Source organism: Dysidea avara, chromosome 4, assembly GCF_963678975.1.
Source record: "Dysidea avara chromosome 4, odDysAvar1.4, whole genome shotgun sequence".
Taxonomy (NCBI): Eukaryota; Metazoa; Porifera; class Demospongiae; order Dictyoceratida; family Dysideidae; genus Dysidea; species Dysidea avara.
Window position 1 is genome coordinate 38,217,707 of NC_089275.1, and position 12,531 is coordinate 38,230,237.

The following is a 12,531-nucleotide window of genomic DNA, read 5'->3' on the forward strand; positions in this document are numbered from 1 at the left end:
ATTAATGCTCATAAGATTTCTTCTTTGTCTGTACATAATAAAAAATTGCAAATGCTGCAATGTCATATGTGATCAGTGTATGGGGCTGAAAATTTATCATACTGTTTCTCATTTTTAATGTTATGTGAACCAGGTAGCTAAATCAGCCGACAACTCTATTTCTGCAGCAAAATTTGTAAGACCATTGAATGCCACAAGGCATACTGTACTGGAGACTCACCTCTACTTTGTTTCTTAATGCATACACATGAACAACATACATATAATCAACTGTAAACATAAAAAATGTAATCAAAAGCAGCATAGTGTTTCTGTGTGCAATTGCTCTAGCTGTTATGTGCTTCAAGTCACTGTGGCACATACTACTGCAAAGGTTCCCAAATTGGTGCTTTACAAAGTTGCAATGGTTTCTGTAAAAGATAGAATGCCATTTTAAGAAGATGAATGCACAGTAAAGTATTGAACAACTTGTATTGAAAACACAAAGCATTAAAGATGTCTTAATATGACAAATGGCATTATAACTGTTACATCACTCATAGTAAAAACGATATTGCCAATAGACGATATGCACACTTTATTACTCGAACGAAAAATGATCAATTAAGCATAGACGGTGCAAAACAAAGGCCATCTTGTTTGCCATACACTTCTTTCCGTGCAAAAGAAGTGTATGGCAAGCGAGATGGCCTGTCCTCAGCTCGAGTGGTGAGTTATTGTTCAAGCCGCATTTTCTTCCCATACTTTTGTATGGGACTTCCGCTTTTAAGTTACCGTTAAGTTTTGCGCCGTCTACGCTTAATTGATCATTTTTCGTAGTAATAAAGTGTGCATATCGTCTATTAGGGATCTGCAATACATATCGATACACCAAATAAGTATCACAATACGATACTGTACTTAGAAAATATCGATATATCAAAGTTTTCTAGCAGAACAGTCAGTGATTGCTATATTACTGTAACAGTGATCTAGATACTAGCCTCTCTATTTACCTTTGCTACAAAATGGAATGTTACGAGAAGCCATACAAATATGCGTGTATAAGTGCTGCTGTAATGGCTAAAATATTCTTACCAGCAAACACAGTAGCTGTTACTAAAAACAGTAGCTTTTACACTTTAAGTATAAAGAACTGCACCATTGAGCAGTAAACAAATCTGCTGTATATACTAGCCATCTTGACGACTCATCAAAATGCGGAGTAATCCAGACAAGCCTTTGTGGGAGCATGTGTTAAAATGTTTGTGGTAGCTAATTGTTTGGATGGTGTAATAGAGGCAGGTACCCAGGTAGAGATGTGCTTTTTAATAGCAACTCTGTTTCCCATACTAAAAATCATATCAGAACACACTAGCTATATTTGTCACATCAGTATAATACTGTAGTTTATCAGCATTCACTGAATAAAGAAATTTGTATACACAGTGAATGTAGAATCAGTGTCAGCTCTTTAAGGTACAGATAAATTGGCTATTGTTAGCTAATATGCCAGTTATAACTAGCCATGACCACTTCATTATAGTATCGTGATACAGTATCATATCGAACAGTTTATTGATGATGATACGTGATACACAAAATGCACTGCATCGCAGAACACTATTGCCAATATTGAATGTCTTATTAAATTAGAATCCGATTCAGTACAGGAGTCTATCCTGGTAAGGGTCAGAGTCCATGGTCCAGCCAGCAATGCCAGACCCCTTTTCCAGTTACTTGAATTTGTAAAAAGATCAAGATATTCTAATAAAGCAGTCATTGTGATATACTCTAATAGAACAGTCATTGCATTACTCTAATACAGCATTAAAGTACAGAATATAACCACTAGCTGTTCTATTTGGTCTAAGCCATTATACATCTATGTTAATTGTCTTCAAATTACTTTTAAAAAGTTTCAGTGAGACATCTGCATGACTTGCATTGCCTTTTGGCTAATTGATCATGCATGATTGCATGTCAAGCAATAGCAATTACAAACAAAATAGTTTCCGTATCTCAAAGAACTAAATTTCCACTTTCAGAATTTGCAAATTTTCTCTGTATTAATGAGCAGAACATAGTTGAAAATAAAGTAAAAAGTAATAAATAAAAAAAATTCCCTTGTGTCAATTCTGTATCATTAAACAAGCACGAATTACTTGCGTTTGTTTAATTTGAGATAAAATGTAGCTTAGCCCGTTAATGGCCATAGTCGCCATAATTATGGTGGCGGCATGGCCTTATACCTTAAAAATCACAAAAGGAGTAAAACCTAGCCTTGCTACAAACTGTTTTGTGCTTTTCATAGTAAATGCACTAGTGCTAAAATGGACATGCTCCATAGGGGTTCCGTTTCTGGGATAACTGGATCCTAGTGTGCAAATATTATATAAACATGGATAAGTGTTTGCTGTTAAAATAGGTGAGTTAAATTGTTATTTGAGTTGAAATCCATTGTATTACAAAGAAGACACTATTATTGATGGGGACACGTTGAGACAACCGTCGACTATTTTATCCCAGAAATGGCATGGTTCACATGAGTACATATATGCAGGAGTGGCTCAAGGGGGGTTTCTCAGGTTTCCGGAAACTGGTCATGGATTTGCAAAGGCAAAAGATATTCAGATCGAGATACTCTAATAGAGCAGTCAATCACTCTAATATAAAACAGTCACAGTATTCAGAGAAGCAGTGTAGCTATAAAACGGATTTTCATGCACTTTATCAGTGATATTAATATATAGTTAGTGGAGGGCAGTCATTCTCAGCAAGTGATTACTTTTTTTTTGGTCTTCACCAAAAGTTTAGCTATGCTCCTGATCAGAAACCAGTCACAAAAAATCTTGGAGCGGCCTATGATATGTGTGAGTGAAACACCAGAAATGGGACAAATCATGAAGAAATCAGCTATGAAATGGATTGTACCATAAGTAAGCCACATATAATAGCTCTATGGAGTGTAAAGCATCTTTGTAAACATTTAGTTGGGATTCTGTTGTTTGTTCTGGGTGATTTGTACTAAAGTTTAGACTTAGCCATGTAATAAGTTTGTATTTTGAAAACAAAAACAACACAGTCATGCTCCTTATTTCGTAGTGAGTATTTAAAGGTATAGTTACTACAGTGAGTAATTCTGTGTAGACATTTTGCTCAGCTAGTTTGCTAGTCACACAATTTCTTTACTGTTGATGTAGTTTACTGTTACACAAAGGGAAACAAATATGTGTACGGATCACTAGAAATATGTGACCAGATCTGCAAAAACCCGACACAATCACATGAGCCCAAATTTACAGTATAAAGCATTTGAATACAATGAGTGAATTACTAAAAAATCCGTAAGTTTTTTAAACGCTTTTTTCGTAGTGAAGAAAGAATGTAGCAACAACGACCTGGATATCATCTTATTTGTCTACTCTTAAAAATCTTTGTTTCATTGCAGCAGACCCAAGGATATGCAAATAGTTATGGGTGTTTGCTTATGCGTCACGTCAAAACAATACTACGTGATCAATTTTTCTGTACTAATTTTGCCTTTGTATGTAGTGAAGAAAGATGATACTAGGACATACTTACCCAGTAATCCATTCTCCTATTCATGGTACAAATTTCAACTTTGTATATCATTCTACTGTAAGTTACAACCGCTTTTAGTAAGCACCTGTAATTTATTTTCCTTATATTTGCTGTACTAATCAATTTTTCTGCTTTTGCTACTTTACAGGGCTGTAACTCACAAAGTTATTGGCATATTATGAGGTTGAAACTAGGGCTCAAACGAATAGCCGATTATTCGTATTAATATTCGTTGGCATAGTATTCGAATAATAAAATTAACCCCCGAATATTCGCACATGATCGTTATACAAAGGCACGTGATTAGCTGTAAGCAATTAAAGAAGCGGAGACTATGCTATTGAATGGAAAGAATGGTGGTGAAGAAGCGAACAGTAGAAATAGCATTAGGCAGCCACTAATTGGTGAAGATGTACTAATGCGCCGTAAGCACAAGACTTCATATGGATTCATGGTTTACTCCAGATACTTCTACTTTGTTATAAACACTTTCCATCACAATATCGCTGCGGTAATCCTTTCAGAAAGGGCACTATGCTACCCTTTTCTTCTCAGTAAGTTATTCATACGAAGCCACAAACTTGTTTGTGGTTCTTTATAGGTTTCTTGGTAGTGGCCACCTTAATTACTGGATTGCATTCATAGCAATGAAACCTTACACCAAATATTCGAGTATTCGGACAATAGTTGAGTAAATTATTGAATACAGAAAGCTACTATTCGTTTGAGCCTTAGTTGAAACTTTTCCAGAGCATACATGTACGTAGCTAAGTAGATTAAAATATTTAATAAACAGGAAAATGCACGATTATTTTGTAGATCTGGTCATATATGTGACCGAATTTTGGAAAATCACCCATATGGGTGTGCATGAAATAATTAGAATTTTCATGTTTAGTGGGTTGCTAATCTGAGCAGGACACAGTTTTGAAAATATTTCAAGAATTTTAAGGTATTGAGAATGGCTTAAAACCATCAACAAGTAGATTTACACTATAAAGTTTGTGATTTGAGCATTAAATATTTTAGGTGTCAAATGCACCCATATGGGTAATTGTCCTAAATTCGGTCACACATGTAAAAAGCTCATTTTATTTAATCTTCAAGCCATCATTGGGGTGAGCTGGAGTGAGCTTTATACTCGCTGTAGTGATGGTACAAGTGTCCTGCTTCCAAACGTATACAAACTGCGATACGAACATCAAGTCCCCATAATGAACATGGAAAGCCCCACACTCTCAGTAATTAATATGGCTGTGGTATGAGTGTCGCCTTTTTTTTGTAACATGGAAGGGCTTGCTTCGCCTGGCTCCATACAAGCAAGGTGTTTGTAGTTCTGCATAAAAGAAGACTGTTGATGGGTGCTAGCTAAATGTGTTTTACAACACAACTTACCAGCAAAGCTGCTAATTTAATCAAAAGACTGTGTGTTGTTTATCATACAAAAGTAGACACTATACAGCCAGCTAAATAGATACAGTAGCCATACAGCTACGTGTGACTATGACACAATTCTATTCATATATAGGTGTCCTTTAGATAGATGATAACAGTACAAGTACACAAAAAATTGGAATTTTCAACTAGAGTAGGGACCATAGCACATCGATAAAAAGTACTGAAACAAGTTGGAGTAGTCCATCATATTAAATCACAGTAAAACAATAAGAAGTGTTATATCCCTACTGTGCTCCAAGATACCATAATGGAAACACACAGTAGAGATATAACACTTCTTATTGTTATTACTGTGATTTAATATCATGCACTACTCCAGCTTGTTTCAGTACTTTTTATCAAAGTGCTATGGTTCCTATTCTAGTTGAAAATTCTAAAGTTTTTTTTGTGTACTTGTTTGTTAACTTTTTTTGTAGATAATTATTATGACTAAACCAACGCATACTGCATCTGAAATGGTGCCGTGTGCCCCAATTATATCAATTATCATCTGAAAAGTAGAGTATCTATATGTTCAACCTGTTACACAACATTTCAAATCAAGAACTGTTTGAAAAACACCTCAGTAGTCAAAATAGCCACTATGAAAAATTTAGATGATTTCCGTTATGAAGGGTAGCCATCATGTGCTACCGCCAAATTGACACTTTTCGCTGTAAGCAAAGATGAATGGGACACAAAGGAGGACACTGGTAAGTTCATGAAGAATGCATTGTACATACTGTGGTATGCCAAAAGGCACATCTCAGGCCGAAGTGACGTCAAACAGTGAAAAAATCAAGCCCGTAGCCTTAGCTTTTACTGAGTTATGCTTGTCTGAAGGCATCAGTTACTCAGTCAGTTAGTCAGTAGAAAATTCCATTAAATAATTTTTTAAAATTCTGTAGCAACTTGTTGAAAGCATTCCGGGTTGGTCTGAAAGCTTGTTTGGGCTTAGTTTTATCTAACCAATACTGCATCACCGTTGTCAAGGAAAATTGAGGCTGGTTTTTGGGTGATATTATTTCGTGGGCCATGCCTACTACTTTGTGGTCCCTACTATACAGTACTATCGCACTGTATGATCATGGGGCAATCCTGGGAAGTGATGTGAACAGAAACTTCAGTAATGGTAGTTAGCACTATATTATGCGTCTGTGTTATGTCTACTTTGCCACATATTAAATTTTGTTTACTAGGATTGTTGCATACCTTATTTATGGCACCATTTTGAACTGGTCCATCAACCTCATCCCCATCACTCATATCATCTTGGGTAACATAAGGACTAGACTTGCTGATGGCTAGATTAGGCTCCTCAGCAATCTTACACATATCTGAGAGTAGCTTATTGAGAGACTGATTATCTAATCCTGCGTTAAACACCGGCCCATTATAATGCTGCAACCCATCAATCAGCTGGAGAATCGATATGTTTACTTCAGGATAAGCAAACCCGATAGCCCCTACTACACTGATGGCTAATGTAACAAATAGATTCCTCTCATTTACATGTGTTTTATCATTTGCCACTTGAATAGAAGCCACAGAGTAGAGCATGGCGCAAAGAACACCATCTTGTAATTGCTCATTAAATGATGCTTTTACCTTCAGCAGCTGTAGGGAGTTTCGTACTCTTTGAGAATTTAGCCACTCATCAACTTTAAAATGTGGTGAAGATTTAAGTGACTTATCATAGAGACTTATCAGTAATCCGAGTCTACTGGAATCTGTTTCATCACTGTTTAGGTCAACAACCTTAAAATCTAGTCTATCCAGTGTTGGGGTCATTGTACCAGAAAGCAGATCACCTGTTTCGTGGTTGTATTTCACAAGTAATGATGAGAAACTCATACACAACTCTGCAATTTCCTCCATTGCTTTTGTAATGGGAAACTGTCCCTTGCAGTTTTGCCGTTCTAGATACCTCAGAAAGAAATAAGTAAAGATTGAATGACCCAAGGCATCAATTGACATACACTTTTCTCTAGCCGCACACCCACACATCACAAACACGCCTGGTGTCACCTTCAAAATGTTACCAGGGGACGTTAAATTAGTGCCAAGATCTCCAGCAAAACAACAATCCAAGATGATGAGCACATGCTTAGCTTTGCAGCCAGCTGCATGTAGCCACTCCACAAGATCATCCCCAGATACTCCTGTATTGAGATCCTCCACTCCAGCAAAATCTGCAGGAGCTAAAACACATTGTTTTCTAACTAAATATCCATGGCCAGCAAAGTAGAATATAAAAATGCTGTTTTCCTCAGCTTTTCTTGCGGTTTGCATGAATGAGGAACGGATACCGGCTTTGCTGCATTGGTCAGGTTGGGCTAAGGATGTGTACACTTTGACGCGTTCTCGATGAATCCCAAACTTGGTGACAAACGCTTCTCCCATGTCTTTAGCATCGTTTGCGACAGTCACACCAAGCGACTTGCTCTGGTATTCCTTATGATACTGCTTGTCTATTCCAATGCAGAGAGCAACGCCCTTATTGTGATCGAAATCCAGTACATCGTGTGGCGAAGTGATCAGTGCGTATTGTTCGTCAGTGACAGGAAGTGGCTGTGATGAATTTGACGTGATCTGTGATAGAAGGTTGGGGATCTCCGCAAAGGGGTTAGTCCAAATATGATTCCACAGCAACTCCATTCAATTATCGTATGGGGGACCAATGAATTGACTATGAAAATATTATACTCTCATTTATTATTGAAAACCACAAAAATCTTGTTACCTCCGTTTTTCCTTTGTATATTTCCAAATACTTACCTCGGCTCAACTTGCTCAAGAGCCATTCCTAATAATGTTTTTCTGCTAGGTCACGGTACTATAGTATGTTCACGTTGAGCTGAATCCTCAAAAACATTTAATAACTCATGGATGCAATTACACACGGTCTTGAAATTTGGCTCATTTGTAGTACTGCTTGACTTGTTTTTCAGGATTCAGCTCAACATGAACATACTATAAGAGCTGCCAAAAGGCAACTCGAATTTGTAGCAACTTATAGAGAGAACATCTTGACAACTTGAGAAGCTCAGCTCAAGTAGTTATAACTAGCTGTTCAAGTAAAAGCCGTTGACACTTATTTATTTAGCTATATATCTATTTGTTTTTATTAGTTTAACGAATAACCTTAACCAAAAGGTGAGGTTTCTTGTGACCATCATGTAGATAGACTTAGTAGCAAGATGTACATAACTAGTTACTTTCCAGACAGTTTGATATGGACTATTTATCAGGTTCCCATTGTTGGGAAGTTTTAATGTAGCTAGAAGTCTATACTATTCAGTACAGTAATTTATTCTTCCCTAGATCAATAAGACTGTGGAATTCACTTCCACCTGACCTAATCCAACAACAATCATTACAAATTTTTAAGCACTGACTGAAATTATTGTTACCTTCCCCTACCAATCAGTAATCCCATAATCAATCACATTGTAAAACATTTTGTATGTAAGTTTCATATGTGTGTTAATCCTCAAACTGAGGCTGCACATTTCTTGGAAAATAAAATAAATTCTATTCTGCAGTTCGAATCCTGGGGTTGGAGGGATTTTCTTCCTTACTTTGGCCCCTTTTCTGTTACACCTTTTCAGCTATAAGCCACTAAGTCTAAGTCCTTGCAATTAGGTTAGGTAATCCTAAGGCTGCAGCACATGTTGCTGTCAGACCTTCAGTGCTGGTCACTGTAAAGTGCTAATAACAATAACAATATTCTAGCAAGCTATGAATTTGATATTATTCATAATAATGTACATTCGTGCATATCAGGGGTGGTGGAGCAGGCCAAAAAGTGGGGGGCATGGCCCCCCCGTCTCCACCGCCTTTGGTGCATATTATACTTATTTTTATACTCCCTTGCCATGCCCACACAGTTGTTAATTAACTAACTCAGTTTGGTAGTTGCATGTGACCGAGGACTCATTTATGTACCTTTTGTGTCTCATTATTCAATAATGATGGTTTATCTCTTAATCTGGGGTACAAGCATTTGTTTAATCTCAGTTCCTCTAGCAACTCTGTGTGGTGTGATGTAATGGGCTGGGGGCCCCGCTACAGTGCAAGGACTGGACCACGCGTTTCCTTCTCTACAATTCTTATTAACGCATCTCAATACACATTTACATCTCCACGCATGCGTACACAACACATGACATACACTATAGTGATATACACAGGTTCTCTGACTCTGTTACATATACATGAGGCTTGGAAGTGATCTTGCATGGCCAGCCCACTATCTTCCCTATTGCAATTACCCATACACAAACAATAGGGAGTGCATGGTCTGGTTACACAAGATTTGCTTGGAAGACTTTTAGCTGGGAACCACTATAATTGTTTTGATCTATAGCCTTTCAAATTTAATTAATTTACACTCCTCTTGATTATGCTAAGTTTTAAGGTTACATAATAATCTGATATGTGTCCCATGTACTAAGTAGTACCTCATATGCAGGTCAGCAACCAAGGGTGGTGGAGAAGGCCAATGACTTAAGAATAAGAAGCCAACTTTAATGGAAGTTACAAGGTTTGAAAGTCATGGATGGGGTGGGGGGATGTATAGGCTGGCAGTATCTGTTCCTTCACAAAGAGATCTTCTCCACTAGGCTGAGCAGGGAGTTTCCCATAGAAACTTGATCAGAAGTCTATATATTTTTAAAAGTCATGTAAGCATTTTTTGTTGTCACTATCAGTGATGTAAGATATGCATTGGCTATATTGTGTATTGTTCTGCTGACTCAGATAATTGATAGTATAGTAACAATGAAATTGATTTCTACAAGTTTTGTGTGTTAATTGCAACACACCATCAGCAACATGTTATAAGGGTAATCCCAGGGTATGTCCCTTGCATCCTTATGGCTCTAGTGATGTTACCGTATTTATTGAATGTGCAGTGTATTGTGTATTGGTACACTTTTATGTTCCACTATCCAGTAAGTCACTAGCTACTTTGCCAGGAACTGTGCCAATTATAAAGTATTGCCATGTATATATACATGTTAGTGTTTGGGATTGTAGAACTGCTTTATCACATGTTCTGGGGTAGCTTGTTCCATAGTTCAATCACTGAAGGGTTAAAAGAAAATTGAAACTCTCCATTCTAGTGTTTAATTGTTCTAGAGTTTAAATGATTACTTGTATAAGAGTGAAGGGGGGAGGGGGAGATAACAGGCTAGAAGTTTAAAAAAAAATCATCTGGAATATCAACTAAATAATGAATAATTCCATACAGCATTTGCAATTAAAGATTTATTCCTTCTGCTCTGCAGGGTGGGTAGATCAAGATCAGTCACAATTGTGGAATGTAGAGAAGTCTTTATAACAGATTCTCGTGGCAGATCTTTGTACGCCTTTGATCTATTGATATTCACACATGTATGTGTACTCCATAACAGGGCAAACCATCACTTTGTAATTTTACATTTAATTGTGGGAAAACATTGATAAAGATTTCAATATAAGAATGCATTAACTCTGGTGGTTTTATTAGCAACTTGTTTATGATTGTGTTTGTTCCAGTTCTATAGCTTCACCTACATAGATATTTAGCATTTGTATAATCTCTTGGTCAATGTGCACATAAGTGTGATCCTGCTTGTTATTTGTAGAAATTCACATTTTTTTTGGGATTGAAGTTAGCCACTTATGTGACCACTGCGTTAAAGTCATGACTGTTTTGTAATTGAGGGCAGTCCTCCACACAGTAGTTCTTTAAGTACAGTATAACATCATCAGCATAAAGTTAGGTCATTGATACAGATAATGCAACCAGAACAGTTCCTTGTGGCATAGGTAGTGGAGATGGGGGACCAGCAAAGCCATGGCCCCTCATATCTATGGGACAATGTTTGCAAAGATACTCTTATAGAACAGTCAACTACTCTAATAGAACAGTCACTTTCAAATTTCCTTTAAAAGTTGTAAATATCCACTTTGAATTTATATATTATCTAACACTACCTGTTGACTCTTGAAGAGCCCAATACCTTAAGATCATTTTAGCATTATTTTGCCACAATGTAGCAGGAGGTTGCTGGAGTAAGTTCTTTTCTTGCCAGCTTGAAAGTAACACGGCCACTTCTAGGGGTGGTGTGGTATAACTTTTAACATTTTCAAGCTAAAGGACTCCACATTCCAAATCACTCCTTACTAGGGAACAAAATCAGATTTAACCTTTAGAAAGGGCTTTGTTTGTGAGAAAGTAAGATGTACCTCTTTGAGAAAGTAAGATGGGAGATTGTCTGGGCCTGGAGCTTTGTGGGGCTTTAAATCAATTGTGAAGCAATTGCGATACACCACCAGAGTGTATGTGAATTAATATTGGTGTGAATTTCAGGGAGAGGATTGCCTTCTAATGCTGATACATTACACCTTATTAGCTATAAGTCATTGAAGTCTACGTCCTTGTAATTAGGTTAGGTAATCCTAAGGCTGCAACACAACTTGCTGTCAGACCTTCAGTGCTGGTCACTGTAAAGTGTTAATAATAATTATTATAGTATCTTCTTGAGTAAAAGATGATGTGAAATATTCAACTAGAACATTTGCTTCAGAGATTGAGGGTGTAAGTTGTTCAAATGTACTAATACCAGTGTTACTTATAAGACCAGAGTTTTTTTGTGACATTAATAAAGCTAGATACTTATACTTGTTAAATGCTGATCATGAGTGACATTCCCCTTTAAGAGATTCTTAATCTTGATAAGTATACCAGTCACTTGGACTGTTGGTTCAGTGAGCACATTTGTATGGTTGTTGTCTCTTTTGTATATAGATGTTTTTGAGTTGTCTGGTTGTTTTGTTTGGTTGTGTTCCACTTAGTTGCATATCGAATACAGATTCTGTATCTGAGAACTTTTTCCATAAATCTTAATTGGGGTAGTAGGCGGGTAAGTGTAAAATCTTCACAAAGTGACTGAATAGATTTATAAAATAGATTACCTAATTTGATTGAAGTCAGCTTTGGACCATAAGTATAGATATGTCTTCTAGCAGGCCTAGGGGGACAAAGTTGAGCCAATATCAAAGACTTTGTAAGTACAATTTCATGCGTATGGTCACTAATGTTTGTGCTTTTATGAGCCCTGTCTATGTGACCAAAGAGTGTACTTGTGGTAGTCCATTGCAACTTTTTAATTGTCTTCTTAACAGATCTAAATCTTTAGAGTTCTTCTTTCTCAGGGTCCAGTCTCAAACATTTGCTTACTGTGTTTAGTGGCCTTGCTACTCAGTTCTGTTGTGATAAGTAATTGGCTGTCTTTTGTGAAGGTGATTGTGGTGAATTAAGATTGGACTACTATTATTGCTTTGAGAAGATGGACGTTGGTTCATGTCTACTTATGTGGGAGGATGTACGTGTTGTAACGTGCATCAGCTGCAAGTTTGAAAAAACTATATGTTGTGCCATTTCTCATTTCTAATGTTATGTGAACAACATTTACCAGGCAAATCAACCAACAATTCTTTTCTGCAGCAAAATTTGTAAGACAATGCATTGAATTTTAAGAC

The 12,531-nt window shown here is 36.9% G+C and overlaps 1 protein-coding gene across 1 annotated transcript; it reads right to left on the reverse strand.

Annotated features, from left to right (window-relative positions):
• Window positions 1-244: 244 nt before the first annotated feature.
• On the reverse strand, window positions 245-7,731 carry LOC136252049 (uncharacterized). The gene is made up of 2 exons (XM_066044396.1): window positions 6,214-7,731; window positions 245-410 (listed from the first exon to the last, which is right to left on the reverse strand). The coding sequence occupies exons 1-2, from the start codon at window positions 7,657-7,659 to the stop codon at window positions 363-365; spliced, it is 1,494 nt and encodes a 497-aa protein (XP_065900468.1). The 5' UTR covers window positions 7,660-7,731; the 3' UTR covers window positions 245-362.
• Window positions 7,732-12,531: the final 4,800 nt, after the last annotated feature.

Excerpts from the sequence above, each read along its gene's own strand:
- LOC136252049 (XM_066044396.1), bottom strand. The coding sequence starts at position 7,659 with ATGGAGTTGCTGTGGAATCATATTTGGACTAACCCCTTTGCGGAGATC. Across the intron at positions 411-6,213 it reads AAAATGGTGCCATAAATAAG|AAACCATTGCAACTTTGTAA; the intron begins GTATGCAACAAT and ends TATCTTTTACAG.